The 12,846-nt window shown below is 56.3% G+C and overlaps 5 protein-coding genes across 5 annotated transcripts; 2 read left to right on the top strand and 3 right to left on the bottom strand.

The window, feature by feature from the left end:
* Nucleotides 1-400: 400 nt before the first annotated feature.
* Nucleotides 401-1,795, bottom strand: GUITHDRAFT_40201 (hypothetical protein; the record flags this gene model as incomplete). The annotated part of the gene is made up of 1 exon (XM_005840193.1): nt 401-1,795. A coding segment is annotated over one exon (1,395 nt), but the record flags the coding sequence as incomplete, so codon positions are not given.
* Nucleotides 1,796-2,784: 989 nt separating this feature from the next.
* Nucleotides 2,785-4,330, top strand: GUITHDRAFT_133015 (hypothetical protein; the record flags this gene model as incomplete). The annotated part of the gene is made up of 7 exons (XM_005840192.1): nt 2,785-3,129; nt 3,175-3,264; nt 3,369-3,394; nt 3,538-3,598; nt 3,836-3,883; nt 3,928-4,074; nt 4,271-4,330. 7 exons carry the CDS (start codon nt 2,785-2,787, stop codon nt 4,328-4,330), a joined length of 777 nt encoding a protein of 258 aa, XP_005840249.1.
* A 2,168-nt stretch (nt 4,331-6,498) lies between these two features.
* On the bottom strand, nt 6,499-8,495 carry NUP50 (Nup50, nuclear pore complex component; the record flags this gene model as incomplete). Its single annotated transcript, XM_005840191.1, has 5 exons — nt 6,499-6,618; nt 6,669-6,791; nt 6,890-7,740; nt 7,790-7,946; nt 8,418-8,495. The coding sequence occupies 5 exons, from the start codon at nt 8,493-8,495 to the stop codon at nt 6,499-6,501; spliced, it is 1,329 nt and encodes a 442-aa protein (XP_005840248.1).
* A 1,119-nt stretch (nt 8,496-9,614) lies between these two features.
* On the top strand, nt 9,615-10,697 carry GUITHDRAFT_133013 (hypothetical protein; the record flags this gene model as incomplete). Its single annotated transcript, XM_005840190.1, has 1 exon — nt 9,615-10,697. One exon carries the CDS (start codon nt 9,615-9,617, stop codon nt 10,695-10,697), a length of 1,083 nt encoding a protein of 360 aa, XP_005840247.1.
* Nucleotides 10,698-10,821: 124 nt separating this feature from the next.
* GUITHDRAFT_150360 (hypothetical protein) lies at nt 10,822-11,517 on the bottom strand. The gene has a single exon (XM_005840189.1). It carries the CDS (start codon nt 11,492-11,494, stop codon nt 10,955-10,957), a length of 540 nt encoding a protein of 179 aa, XP_005840246.1. The 5' UTR covers nt 11,495-11,517; the 3' UTR covers nt 10,822-10,954.
* Nucleotides 11,518-12,846: the final 1,329 nt, after the last annotated feature.

Below are 12,846 nucleotides of genomic sequence, written 5' to 3'. Positions count from 1 at the left end.
GTTGCTGTTACTCTGATCCCTCACCTACGCGCCTACAGCAGCTTTCTCTTCCTCCTCCTCCTTCGTTTCTTCCGTCGCTTCATTCTCCTGCTCATCCTTGCCCTCCTCCCTCTTGCGTTTTCTGCCGATCATGTGAGCACACGAGAGGACATGCGGGAGATCAGGGAGAAGGAAAAAGAGGAAGGAGGAGTAAGGGTCAAGATGGGATGGGGGAGGGAGGGGAGGAGGGAGGGAGGGGAGGAGGCAGGAGGAGGGAGGGAGGGGAGGAGGCAGGAGGAGGGAGGGAGGGGTCAGAAGGAAGTCTGTATTCACCTCTCCGCGTTCTTCCCTTGCTTCCTCTCTCTCTTCTTCACCAGCGAGTTGTCCTGCCCGTGCGCGTACCCGGCCGCCCGCTGCTTCGGCCCCAGTCAGGCGTTGGGTTCGGCATGTACTTGGGCGTCGACCTGCTCGCCTTGTCCTCTTTCCTCTGCTCGGCAGTGACGGTGAAGTCGGGGTCGACGATGTGCTTGCTCTCCTGCTGGAGGAGGCGAAACCCCGGGCTGCCCTCCTTGAGCTTCTTCACCGGGTGATCCTTCACCCACCCCCTCATGATGTCCCACAGCGCCTCCACCGGCGCGTCCGTCTTCATGGCCATGGGCGAGGTGTGCGAGTGCGACAGGCGGTACCCGGCCTTGAGCAGCGGCGCGGCGAAGGCTGCGTTGGAGGGGCACACGACGTTGAGCAGGCTCGCCAGCACGCTCAGGTCGTAGAAGAGCGGCTGGTCCACCAGCTCCTCCTCCAGCGCCGTCAGCAGCCCGCAAACTCTCTTGTACGACGCGAAGCCCGCCTGGTCGCCCCACAGCTGGGCTCGGACCCTTCCCACGAACTCGGGCTGGAAGTAAGGTTGGCTCCACATCGGCCCCCCCAGCTGGTGCTTGTACCCGCAAAGCTCGCAGAGCTCGCCGACAGGTGGGCCAAGGCTGGGGAGGAACTTGATGCTGTTCCCTCGCTCCACCACCTTCCCCAGCGGCTGCAGGTGGTATGCCCCGCAGCCCGTGCACTGGAAGACCATCGACTGCTTGCTCGCACTCCACTTGACGGCGGACGCAGAGGTGTAGACGCGCACGAAGACGCGCACGTAGAAGTCCATGTAGACACCAAGGAGGGGGACGATGTGCCGCTTGTAGCGGTTGGCATGCGACTCAATGGAGGAGAGGACGATGCGGATGGCAAGCTCGTGGCAGTGTTTCCCTCGCAACGACGTGCAGCCGTACTTGGCGAAGCATGCTTCCGAGTGGTTCCCGCAGAGAACAGCGAGGTCAGTGCATGTGACTGCTAGCAGCCCTCCCTCGTTGACCGCCTGCACCGCCGCGTCCAGGAAGGGAGTGGCAGAGCCGTAGGGGTCGAGGTCAACGACGTCGAACTTGTCCTTCTCGACCTGCTTCGCCTTGTGCATCAGCAGGCTGGCATCTGCGTGCGAGGCCTTCACGATCTCTTCCACCTTGTTGTGCTTGACGTTCCTATCGATGGACTCCACAGCAGCAGCGCTGAAGTCGTTGGCGACAACCTCCGTCAGCCCTTCGATCTCCTTGGCGTACCGGATGGCTCGCAGACCCGTGGCTGAGAGCCCCTCGAGCACCCTCCTCTGATGCTTCTCCTCCTCCTTGCCATCCTTCTTCTTGCTCGCAGCCTCTTCGTCTCTCAGCTTGAAGAACTCCCTCAGCACGGCTATCGACAGGTCTCGATTCTGCACTTGGGCCGGGTTGTAGAAGGCTTCTCCCGGCTTGTGCAGCACCTCCGCCTTGCCCTCCTTGAGCGTCGCCAGCCCCTGCTGCTCCTGATCCTTGTTCGTGTCTTCGGTCTTGTCCATGTTTAGCGGAAGTGGTGTCGCAGAGCGATGGAAGTAGGAGCAAGGCAGGTGCTTTCTCAGGCCATCTCCTACGGCTCGACGCAAACTACGACGAGCGGGACCAAAAACAATCAACCAACGAAGCTTGCAAGGAAATATTCTGCCTGCAAACAGAAATGGCCTAAGAAACGAGGCAACGAAAGAGAAATCAACACATGCACTTCCTTTGCTGTCCTCTGCTGACTTGCATGCAAATTGCCCTACACTCACCCAATGCTTTGCTCTGTTCTACTCTGCTCCTCCCTTTCCCTCCCATTCGTTTCTCCTCTTCTTCCCTCTCCTCTCCTCTCCTCTCCTCTCCTCTCCTCTCCTCTCCTCTCCTCTCCTCTCCCTTCACCCTATCCTCTCTCCCTCCTCCACTTCCTGTCTTTGCTTTCCTCCTTTTCCTCGCCATCATCTTTCACGTGCGGCAAGCCCTCGTCCCCGCTCACTCCCACATCACAGTGCTACCCAGATCCGACACCCCCAAATTAATTATCAAAATGAGGGGTGGTATCCCTTCCTTTCAAAGTTTTGAAAGATGGCAATGAAATGCTTTCAATGATGCTGCGGGTCCTAACAGTGAAGCGGAAGGGAGGGAAGGGAGGAGAAGGGAAGCGAGAGGCAGGCAGGCAGGCAGGCAGGCAGGCAGGCAGGCAGGCAGGCAGGCAGGCAGGCAGGCAGGCAGGCAGGCAGGCAGGCAGGCAGGCAGGCAGGCAGGCAGGCAGGCAGGCGCTGAAGTCCGCAAAGCGGCGTTGAGTTAGCACATTCAGGCAAGGCTGTTATACATTGGGAGATGAACCTGTGATACACAGACTGATGGTAACTCGCGCAGGCACTCGGAGCTGAGCTTGCATAGTCTTGATGTCCATGTTGACTCGAATCGCTTGCAAGTGAATCTCAGGTTGTGTTCAAGGATGTTCAAGTCCCCAATACAGGAGTCTGAGGACAACAAGTACACAGACCTGCTGTCGTATGTCAAGCAGGAGGCTCAGCATGAGCGAGAGGGATGGCGCAGAAGGCTGTCGGAGACCTTCTCTGAACAAGCAGCAGCGGGGAACGAGGAGCGGTCAGATATGCAGGAGGCGAAAGGGGAGGAGGAGGAGGAGGAGGAGGAGGAGGAGGGATACGGCGTGCTGGAAGCGAGGCAGCATGAGCTGCTTCATCTGCTCAAGAAGCTTCAGATCAGCAAGGGGGAGCTGGAGACTGAGGTAGCCCGCCTGACAGTGGAGCTGCACAACGAGAGGAAGTTGACCGAGGAGGTGAAGGTCAAAGAGGGCGAGGGGATCACTGACTTGTCATCGTAGCTCCGACAGGATCTGAGGGGGAAGATGAAGGAATTTCTGGTTCTGCTGCCTGAGTCAAAGGAGAGAGCTGTGGTCGAGCTCTACAACGAGGTGAAGAGGAGGAGGGAGGAGGAGGAGGAAGCGAGCGAGGGAGAGAGAGACAGCTGAACGATCTCTCCATTACTCATGTTAAGTTTGTTCCTCGTGGCGTGCAGGTGAAGAAACTTGAGATCTCAAGGAGGTGCAACCTGGAAGCAGCCGTTGCCTTCGAGAAGATGTTCGGCTCTTGCTCCTGCTTGTCCCTCCCTCTTGCCTGCCTGCCCTTGTCCTCCTTCCCCCGACGGGAAGCTGCTCCTCTTGCCCTGAGTCGCTCTCGTGCTCCAGGAGACTTGACATGTCCAACCGCGTCGCGGACATGAGGGAAGAGATTGAGAGAGAGAAGGAGGTAAGAGTGGTCGTCTGCCTCCTTCTCCCCATCCTTCCTTTCTTCTCCTTCCCCCTTCCTCTTTCTCTCGCTCCTGCCTCTTCCTTTCCCTACTTCCTCCTTTCCCCTCCTCTCCCTCTCCTACCTCCTCCCGTGCTCCTCTCCCGCTCCTTCCCACTTCTCCTCTTCTCCCTCAACGCCCCTCCCCCTCCCCCCTCAGAGTCTCCACATTCTTCCCTCTCTAATGGCTCACTTCAGCGAGTCTTCAACCTGCTGCAAGCGGCACGAAGGGAGCTGGCGATTCAGGTGCCGGCTGAAATCTGCTGTGCTCTGCTGATGAGGACGGGAAGGGAGGGGAGCTGATTGAGGTCAAAAGCGAGTGGGAGAGGGAGAGGAGGAGGATGCAGGAGCAGAGGGAGGAGGCGGAGGAGGCGATGGAAGCAGAGCGGCGGAAGATGTTTGAGCTGTTTCAGGAGCTGCTAGCGAATCAAGTTGAGGTAAGAGACATGAAGGGAGGAGGAGGAGGAGGAGGAGGAGGAGGAGGGAGGAGGAGGAGGGAGGAAGGGCGAGGAGGAAGACGAGGAGGAGGAGGAGGGAGGACGGGAGGACGGGAGGCGGAGAGGAGAGGAGGGAAGGGAAAGGGAGAGGAGGAGAGGAGGATTAGCGTCTGAATGAGGTTGACCTTCATCTCAGAAGAATACCAAGGAGGAGACAAGCGACCCCAACTCTGAGGTTGATTGCGACGAGATATGAAATCTGTGATGAAACTGATCGACAGAAATCAATCCTCCGCGATTGCTTACGGGAGTTCTCTCAACTAACAAAAGTGAGAATTCTTGTGCTTGTGCTTGTGCTTGTGCTTGTGCTTGTGCTTGTGCTTGTGCTTGTGCTTGTGCTTGTGCTTGTTTTGTCAATGATGATGATGACAACGATGGTGGTGGTGGTGGTGGTGGTGGTGGTGGTGCTCGTGATGATGATAACGATGATGATGTCCGCAACAAAGATGTTGACGTGATGACGACGATCAAGTCCATTTCACCTTGACTGCTGCTGCTGCTGCTGCTGCTGCTGCTGACAACGGCAACTTTATTCGTGATGTTCGTTCTCTCCAGCTGGTCGGGCAAACACTCACACACGCGATCATCGAAACCTCTCAGCTGCAAACCTCTCTCAAGAGCTCCCCCATCCTTGCTAGGGTACCACCTGCCTGCTGCCAGTCCGCAGCTCACCTGGCGCCTACCCAGCATCCGACATCTCCTGCCAATGGAGCTCTTGAGAAACAGGCGGCGACAAGACGCGGACAGGACCTCGATCGATGTCAGTTGCTGTCTGCTGTTGCTGATCGAGTGAGCACGTGGAGGGGTCGAGTCTTTGCTGCTCACAAGTTGGCAGGAAACACAGACAGAGCCTGTGGAGATGAAGGTTGAGGAGAGGAATAGAAATAGTCGAGGGGAGTCCAACCTGAGAGACAGGCAGAAAATAGGGGAGGAGGAGCAAGACAGGGAGAGGGAGCAAGACAGGGAGAGGGAGAGGGAGAGGGAGAGGGAGAGGGAGAGGGAGAGGGAGAGGGAGAGGGAGAGGGAGAAGCATTACGGAATCGAGGAAGGGGAAGGGAACAGGCAGGAACAGAGAAGGCGGGAAGAACGCCTGCCAGCAGTGCTTCCACAACCACAAGAACGAGTAGCGCAAGACGTGAGAGAGGAAGGGAGGAGTCGCCCGCAGCATCCTCCACATCACCTTGAGGACCAGCAGGTAGGAAGAGATCCTGCGCGTCAGGGGAGGAGGATGAGATTCCCTGTGGTGCCGCAGGCAGAGAGGATGGAGGAGATGATGTGCAGCCTCGCGATCATCGACGGCATCTGCTGCTCAGCTGGCAAGTGCGTGGAAGAAAAGAAGGCGGAGCTCGTCCTCCTCCACCACAACGCCCGGCAGCTGGTGACGTGGAAATTCTCTCATCCTCCTGTGTCCCTCAACCCTTCCATCGTTCCTCCTCCTCTTTCCCCTCCTCCTCCACTACCAACACCCCGCCACCACCTCTTCCTCCTCCCTCCCCCCTCCCCCCACTTTCTCCACCTCCTCTCCTCCCTTCGTTTGTCCCCTAGTTCGCGCTGTCGCCCTCTTCCTCCCTTCCCTTGTATCCATCATTGAACTCCACCTCCTCCACTCTCCTCTGTTTCGCCACCATCCTCTGATCATGTCGAACAGCAACAAGACTTCAATCTCCTTCAACGTCATTACAGGTAGGATGATCCTCTCCCCTGATCATGCTCATCTCTACTTTTCCTACCCGCTCCTCTTCCTCCTTCCTCGCTCACCCCCTCGTACCTCAATCTGCCTCCCCTCTTGTTTCCATCCTCTCATTGCTCTCTATCCTCCTCTCCTCTCCTCTCCTCTCCTCCCCTCCCCTCCCCTCCCCTCCCCTCTCTTCTCCTCTCCTCTCCTCTCCTCTCCTCTCCTCTCCTCTCCTCTCCTCTCCTCTCCTCTCCTCTCCTCTCCTCTCCTTCACCCTCCACGTCTACGTCTTTTCTCTCCATTTCACCATGGGGTTTCAGAGAGCTCGAAGCGGCCTTCGCCAATGTCTCGCAGGTAGCAGCACTTGCGTCCTCCTCCTCTCATATACCAACAGGTCGCCATGGTCAAGCACGCACAGGCGAGCATGCAGGAAGAGCAGGAGCCATTGCTACACGTCCTCCTCCTTCCCTCCCCTTCCTTGTCGTCTCATCATGTCGCAGATCTCTGCCAACGAGTCCCTCTCCCCTCATCTCTCGGGCTGGACCATCTCGAGGGAGCACAACGCCTCCAGCAGCATGTACATCCCGCCGTGAGGGAGGAGGAGGGAGAGGAGGAGGAGGAGGAGTGGAAGAGGAGAGGAGGAGGAGGAGGAGATGCAGTGTAACAGGAATTTATTCACGAAGCTACAGCTACTCCTTCCCGTGAGACTTGTGCTTGTGGACTAGAGATATTAGTTTGTCTGCATCCTCCTCCTCCTTCACGCGCACTAGGTAGGTCGCTAGATCCTTCTCCGAGTCAATCTTCATGCCCTGCATATCTAGTCAAGCGAGTCCTCCTCCTCATCCTCCTCCTCCTTCACCACCACCTCCTCCTCCTTCACCATCACCACCACCTCCTCCTCCTTCACCTCCACCTCCTTCTTCTTCACCTTCTCCTCTGACTCCTCCTCATCCTCGCCCCCCAACCTCCCCCCATCAACACTCTGAACCGAACTTCATCCTTCACTTCATCGCATCCTTCCCATCCTCTCATCGCCACGTCCCCCGATCAGCGCTCCACCCCTCCTCTCTCCCCACTCACCGTAAATCGGACCTCCTTGGGCCCAGCCTTATCGCACACCATGTTCTCAAACAGGTACGTGTTAAGGCACAGCTGGAAAGTCTTTTGCCGCCTCATGATGATCCTCGGCCTCTTCGACTTGTCCGTCTCGCCCTCCTTGGGAACGTTGATCTTCAGATCGCCGATCCCCATCACAGTCCAAGAAGGAGCGTTGTTCTCCGCCTCCTTCGGGCTGCCCTCCTTCCCCTCCGACGGCTTCTCCTTGGGCTGCGTCATCAGCGTGAACAGCTTCGCTCGCACTTGGAACACGCACGTCTCGTCCTCCTCTCCTGTGCAAGTCTCCACCAGGTCGAGCTGGACAATCGCGTCCGACTTCTTCACAGCAACCTCTGCCTGCGCGTCCTCCTCTCCTCCGCCTTCTCCGTCTTCGCCATCCTCTCCTTCCTCCTTCTTCTGCTTGCTCGTCCACCCTTGACTTCCAACGCTGGCAAAAGACTCCATCTTTGTTCCCGTTCCGAACGTGAAGCCGGAGGAAAACGCAGAAGAAGTTCCGAACGAGAATCCAGACCCTGTTCCCGACCCTGCCGAGAAGGAGAACGGTTTGCTCGATCCCCCCGAGCCCGACCCGAAGGAAAATCCACCAGAGAAGTTGAACAGGGACTTCTTCTCGCCTCCTTCCTGGGATCCTGCTCCCTCCTTCTTTTCTCCGTCTTTCTCCTTAGAGTCATCCTTTCCAGCCTCTCCTTTTTCCTCTGACTTCTCGCTGCTTTTCTCACCATTTTGCTCAGTGGGTTTCACACCATTCTCCTTCGCCTCCTTCTCATTGGCAACCTCTTCACTCTTCTTGTTGTCCTCTGCTGGCTTGTCCGCAGCTGTTTCAGCAATCTCAGTGACATGCGAAAGGAAGAAGCTCATCAGTACCTGGGGTCGTCCAGGAGAAGTTAGCAACAGGTTTCGCCTCCTCAACTTTATCCGCGACAGCATCAGGCACTGCTGGTCCGTTGGCGGATCTCCTAGCTTTGACTATTCTCCTCTTGGCAAGCTCCTCGGGAGCTGCTTGCTTGAACTCTCCAGCCTCCTGTTCAATAAGGTTTCAGAAAAATATGGCTTCAACAAGGTCGGCATTTCATCCCCGCCCATCTTGTGGCAATCGTATGTTTCTCCCCTCATCCCATGCTCATACTAGATGGGCAGTCATCTCTCGAAGATTCCCATCAGAATTCTTCTCCCATGCATGATACCGAATTCTCCTTCCTCCTCAAGATCCAACGACCGCGTTGCACGCGCTCCCCTTGACCCCACCCAGCGCGTCCTCCCCTCTCGCATCAAGGAGTGAAATGGGTGTGGCGAGCATGCACAGCAAGTACATAAACACAAGAGGGAGAAGGGCCGAGGTGGGGGTGTCAGCGAGGAGGAACAGGGGACCAGGATACTGCAGCACGGGATACCGCGAGGCGGGGCAGGGCGAGCTGTTCAGGTTCAAGGATGAGGTGAGGTCGGAAGAGAGCAGTGAAGGGGAGGGGAGGAGGAGGAGGGAGCGGTAGCATACCTGTCCTTCTTCTCCTTCCTCTCCTTCCTCCTCCTGCCAGTTGTCCTGCGTCAGCGTCTTCTCCGCTGTCCGCTTCATCGTCGCCTCTCCTACCGCTCCCACCCCACCACCCTGGCCGGCGTGCACCCCACCCCACTGGATGGAAAATCCACTCCTCTTCATTACTGCAGTAGTGGCGATGTATACCGTTTTTTGATAGAGTCTTTCTTATGATTTCGACAGTCTTTGGCCTATATGGTTTACCCTCTTCCTGCCCCTACCCCTTGTTTTAGCTCCGTACCCTTTTCCCTCCTTGCCACCCTTCGAGATCCCAACTCGAAATCATTTGAATATTTCAATATAATAATTCAATAAACTTGAAATTAAAGAACAAGATTCTGTTTCCAATGATCTATTTGAGATTTAAATTGTTATAGGAGCTAACTTGGTTGAGCACTCATCTCAGTGGGCGCTGCCGGGCCGCCGCGATGATCGCCGGACGGATCGGGCCGCGGTCGCTACCGTACTGCCATAATAGATTGAAAGCCTTGAGTGAGTAGTCACACTGGGCCGCCCCCCGGCGGCCCGGCGGGGGGGAGCCGGGAGGGCGGGCCGGGGGGCCGGGGGGGGGGGGGGAGGGCGGAGGCTGCGGCGTGACTGCCCAGCCCGGCTGTGGCCCACCCTGGCAGGCCCTCGGGCGGTGGCGCTGCCCCCTCGGGCCCGGGCGCGGCTTACCCCGGCCCCGGTACTGCAAGGATGCCAGTCGGAGGCTCCGGAGGCTCGGAGGGCCGGCGCCGCGACCGGTCCATGATCGCGGCCCCGCGCCGCCGCCGGTACGGTACGCCGCCGGTCACCCGGCCCCCGTGACGGCATCACTGCCGTCACCCGGGGCCCGCGGCCGCCGCGGCGGGCCGGGCCCGGGGCGTGATCGGACTGGCATCGTGGCACGCGGCAGAAGTTGCGCGCGGCGGACAAGTTGAAAATAGCTAATTGTTTACTCGATGATTTGAATTCAAAAGTTCCGCACGCCATAGTCTGACAGATGGACCCCTTGATTCGAATAACCCCACCCTTGTTAAGAAAGTATATTTTAAATGTACCCGGTACTTTAAGACTATTTGTGCTATTCAGACACCCGGTCCAAAACAAAATGTGTACACCCCACCCCCTCGTAGATAACCCCACCAGGTCTGATCACCAGATCCAGGAAGAGCTAGCATGGCAGGTTTGAGTCGGCGTGAGCTGCAAGCGCTAGCAAAGAAGCATGGAATCAAAGCGAACATGAAGAGCGAAGACATCCTCTCGGCACTGACCAGCTCCGGTCTCCTGGACAATGTCTCCAATCAAGATGACCAGGCTGCCATTGATGCAGCATCCGCCAACTCTCAAGTCTCTTCAGCATCGCCGTCCGCAGGGCAGCAGTCTGCCTCGTCTCCCAAATCTAGGAGATCCTCTGCGCGAACTCCTAGGAGATCCTCTGTGCGAACTCCTGGTACAGGTAAACGCCAGGTCCAGACCCCGCGCAAGAGTGAGAAATTCGCTGAAGCTGCCCCGCGAGCTTCTGAAGTTAATCGCAAGTCACATAGCAGCAAGGAGTTGGTTGCGAATGGAGTTCCATCCGGCAAGAAGAGTAAGCTGTCGCCTTCCATATCCAAGCATCGCGAGTCAAGCTCGAGGTCCCAGTGCCTGAAACCACGTCATTCCTCGCAGAAAAGGAAGGCAGACGAGTCAGTCGATGAGCGCAGCAGCAAGAGGCGCCGGACTTCGCAACCAGAGGTCAAATCTCGAGCAGCGGCCAAGACAACTGTATCTACGACTATCTCGGGAGGAAAGGAGAAGAATCTCCCAGGAGAGAGCCAGGCGGTCAAGGCCAAGCACCCCGCGGTGAAAGACTTCGACAGGATTCATCAGCGGCAGTTTGAGAAGATGCGCTCGATCGCCAGTTCCAAGGCTGCTGATGTTTCAAAGACGACCGTGAAGGTCAATCGCAAGAGCTCGGTGACAGAAACCAAGGCTAGCTCCACCGCTTCGAAACCTCCTCAACTTGGAGTCAAGAGCCCCAGCAGAACCGGGTACAAGCCGCCCTCTCCATTTATGATCAAGAAAAGCCTCAAGCCGCTGACGACTGCGATTCCATTCAAGCTCAGCCAAGCGCGAGAGGCAAGTCAGAGGAGTTCTCAGAAGGTGGATGAAACTCTGAAAAAGGCAACAACCCCTCGCAAATCGTTGACAAGGAACATCAAAACATTTTCAGCCGATGCAAAAATGCAATCAGCCTCAAAGCACAGGCAAATAAAGTGATCCTTGCAAACAAGGAGAATCGATCTCAGCAGATCAGCAAGCTCAGGAATATACAAGGAAATCAAGGGACTTGAGAAATATGTTGAACTCTTCAAGATGTTTCTTGCAACATCGTTTGTTTGTATTTGGAATATGTAGTTTTAATTGTGTACAAAAGTCCCTTAAAAAAATAAAGAAGGAAAGAGAAAAACTTCTGAGTGATAATCCATGCGCTGAGGTAGCCTATCATCTACTTCGGAGCGAGGTTGGGACAAAATTTAAAACAATGAAAGCCAGTTTGCATTAGGGTCCTTGGCAGCCTTTGCTTTCTCGCGAGCCTTTTCCTTTTGTCTGGCCAGCTGCAACGCACGCCTGCGGGATCTAACATACGCATTCTGTGTTGATATCTCTTTGGTCATCATGTCTGCATACTGCTTAGCAGCGTTGTCCATGTCATCCTTCAGCAACCTAGACATGCGCTTTTCATGCTCCTTTTGAATGTCATTGATCGCCATCTCGACCAGATCAGAAGGCTTTCTCGCCTGAAACCTCTTGCTCCTAGAGAAGGTCTGCAAGAAATCTTGTCTTCTTGCCTGTGAAGTCACAGTTGCATCCGGCTCCTGCTGTGGGGTAGGAGGGAGGTAACCAGCGTCCCTGGCCAGCAACTGACCTCGTTCGAACTCAGACTTCCTTCCAGACATAGGATCAGGGAATGAGGAGAGTGCAGCGACAGGATCTGCAGCATGAAATCTCGTCCTACTCCATCCTCCCACCAGCATCATGGCAGCCGCCAGGGCCGCCAGCCCATGAAACCCCATTTCCTCATTCCCATGCCGGTTATGAACAGGCACCGATGCCCCTCATCCCCATTCTCCTATCCACCCCACCCACCTACAGCCACCCACCTACCCCAGCACTTTTGATCACCCATTCCTGTCCTACCCACCCCGTGATTCACTTGACTACCCACCAATTACCAACTAGGTACCCCACCATACGAAAGTCGTGAATAGCCGCTACTGGTACCCTACCTCTATGATCACAATATCTGAATTTAATCGATTCAATTTCTTGTCAATCTGATTGTTTTCGATTTAGCATGAATTGAATCGGTTGCAACACTTAGGCCGGTAGAAATGGCAGGCTCGCCGCAGCCGTTGGAGCGAGAAGGGCGCGTGAGGGGAGCAGCGGCAGCAGAGCAGGAGGAAGGAGGAGGAGACGAGTAAAGAAAGACAGAAACGAGCAGGTAGCTAGCAAGCAGATCGAAGATCGGTACAAGTTTCTGAAGCTGGCATGCGCTAAAACATCATCAACGAATTAGCCTGAGAACCGTTACAAGCAATAGCAAGCTACTGCGATCAGCAGACGTCTGTAACGAGATTGTCTGCCCTACAAGCTTCTCTCCTACACCCTCTCGTCAACTCTAATCAGCAACGACCCTCATCAGCTTAGTGAAAATCATCGCAGCGACAAGAACCGTACCACTGGTCAGCTAGGACAGGCGTCTCCAGTTGAAAGGGCACGGGAAGCAGAGGAGGCCCTCACTGGCTGCATCGCATGCCCAGTAGCGGTAGCTGAGCAAGGACCGGACGGCTGACACGCGGCTGGGAGCAGCTTGAGCTCACTGAGTCGTCGACCATGGCGGGGTTCAATGACGGACCGTCTCCTCAGCGCGCTATCAGCGATGAGTTCAGAGAGCTGTGCAATTTGTGAGTGAGCTTTCCTCCTCTTCCTCTCCTCTGTCTGCTCGTCTCTCCTCTACCACCTCCATGCTCCTCCGCTCCCCCGCATCTTACCCTCCCTTGCCTTCTAGTCGCCGAAGCACATTTCTCTTTTCCCTTCTGCTCTTCGCTCTCTCACTCCCTCCATCAGGCCTGCCCGTGACATTCGGCAGCATCTCATGAAGTTTTCGCACGAGATGTCTGACAAGAGGGCAGCAAGTGAGCAGCCGCCCGCCAGGCAGCAGGGGAGGAGACCTGAATATCCCAGGCGTGCCATCGACGTGTATGGAGAAGCGTCAGTCAGGCAAGCCTCGAGACTCGCACGAGCTTGCACCCTCTGATCGGATGCGCGTGCAGGTTTCCTGGACAGGACGAGAGCTTGTGGAGGGGATATGAAGAGCTTTCGATGCAGCAGAGCCGAGGCGAGCGACCCAAGTCCTCCATGGCGA

This window comes from Guillardia theta (assembly GCF_000315625.1).
Source record: "Guillardia theta CCMP2712 unplaced genomic scaffold GUITHscaffold_6, whole genome shotgun sequence".
In the NCBI taxonomy this organism is placed as follows: domain Eukaryota; class Cryptophyceae; order Pyrenomonadales; family Geminigeraceae; genus Guillardia; species Guillardia theta.
Note: the sequence above shows the minus strand (reverse complement) of the source record. Positions and strands in the feature narration are given on the sequence as shown.

Coding starts and splice junctions, on each gene's coding strand:
- GUITHDRAFT_150360 (XM_005840189.1), bottom strand. CDS start 11,494: ATGGGGTTTCATGGGCTGGCGGCCCTGGCGGCTGCCATGATGCTGGTG.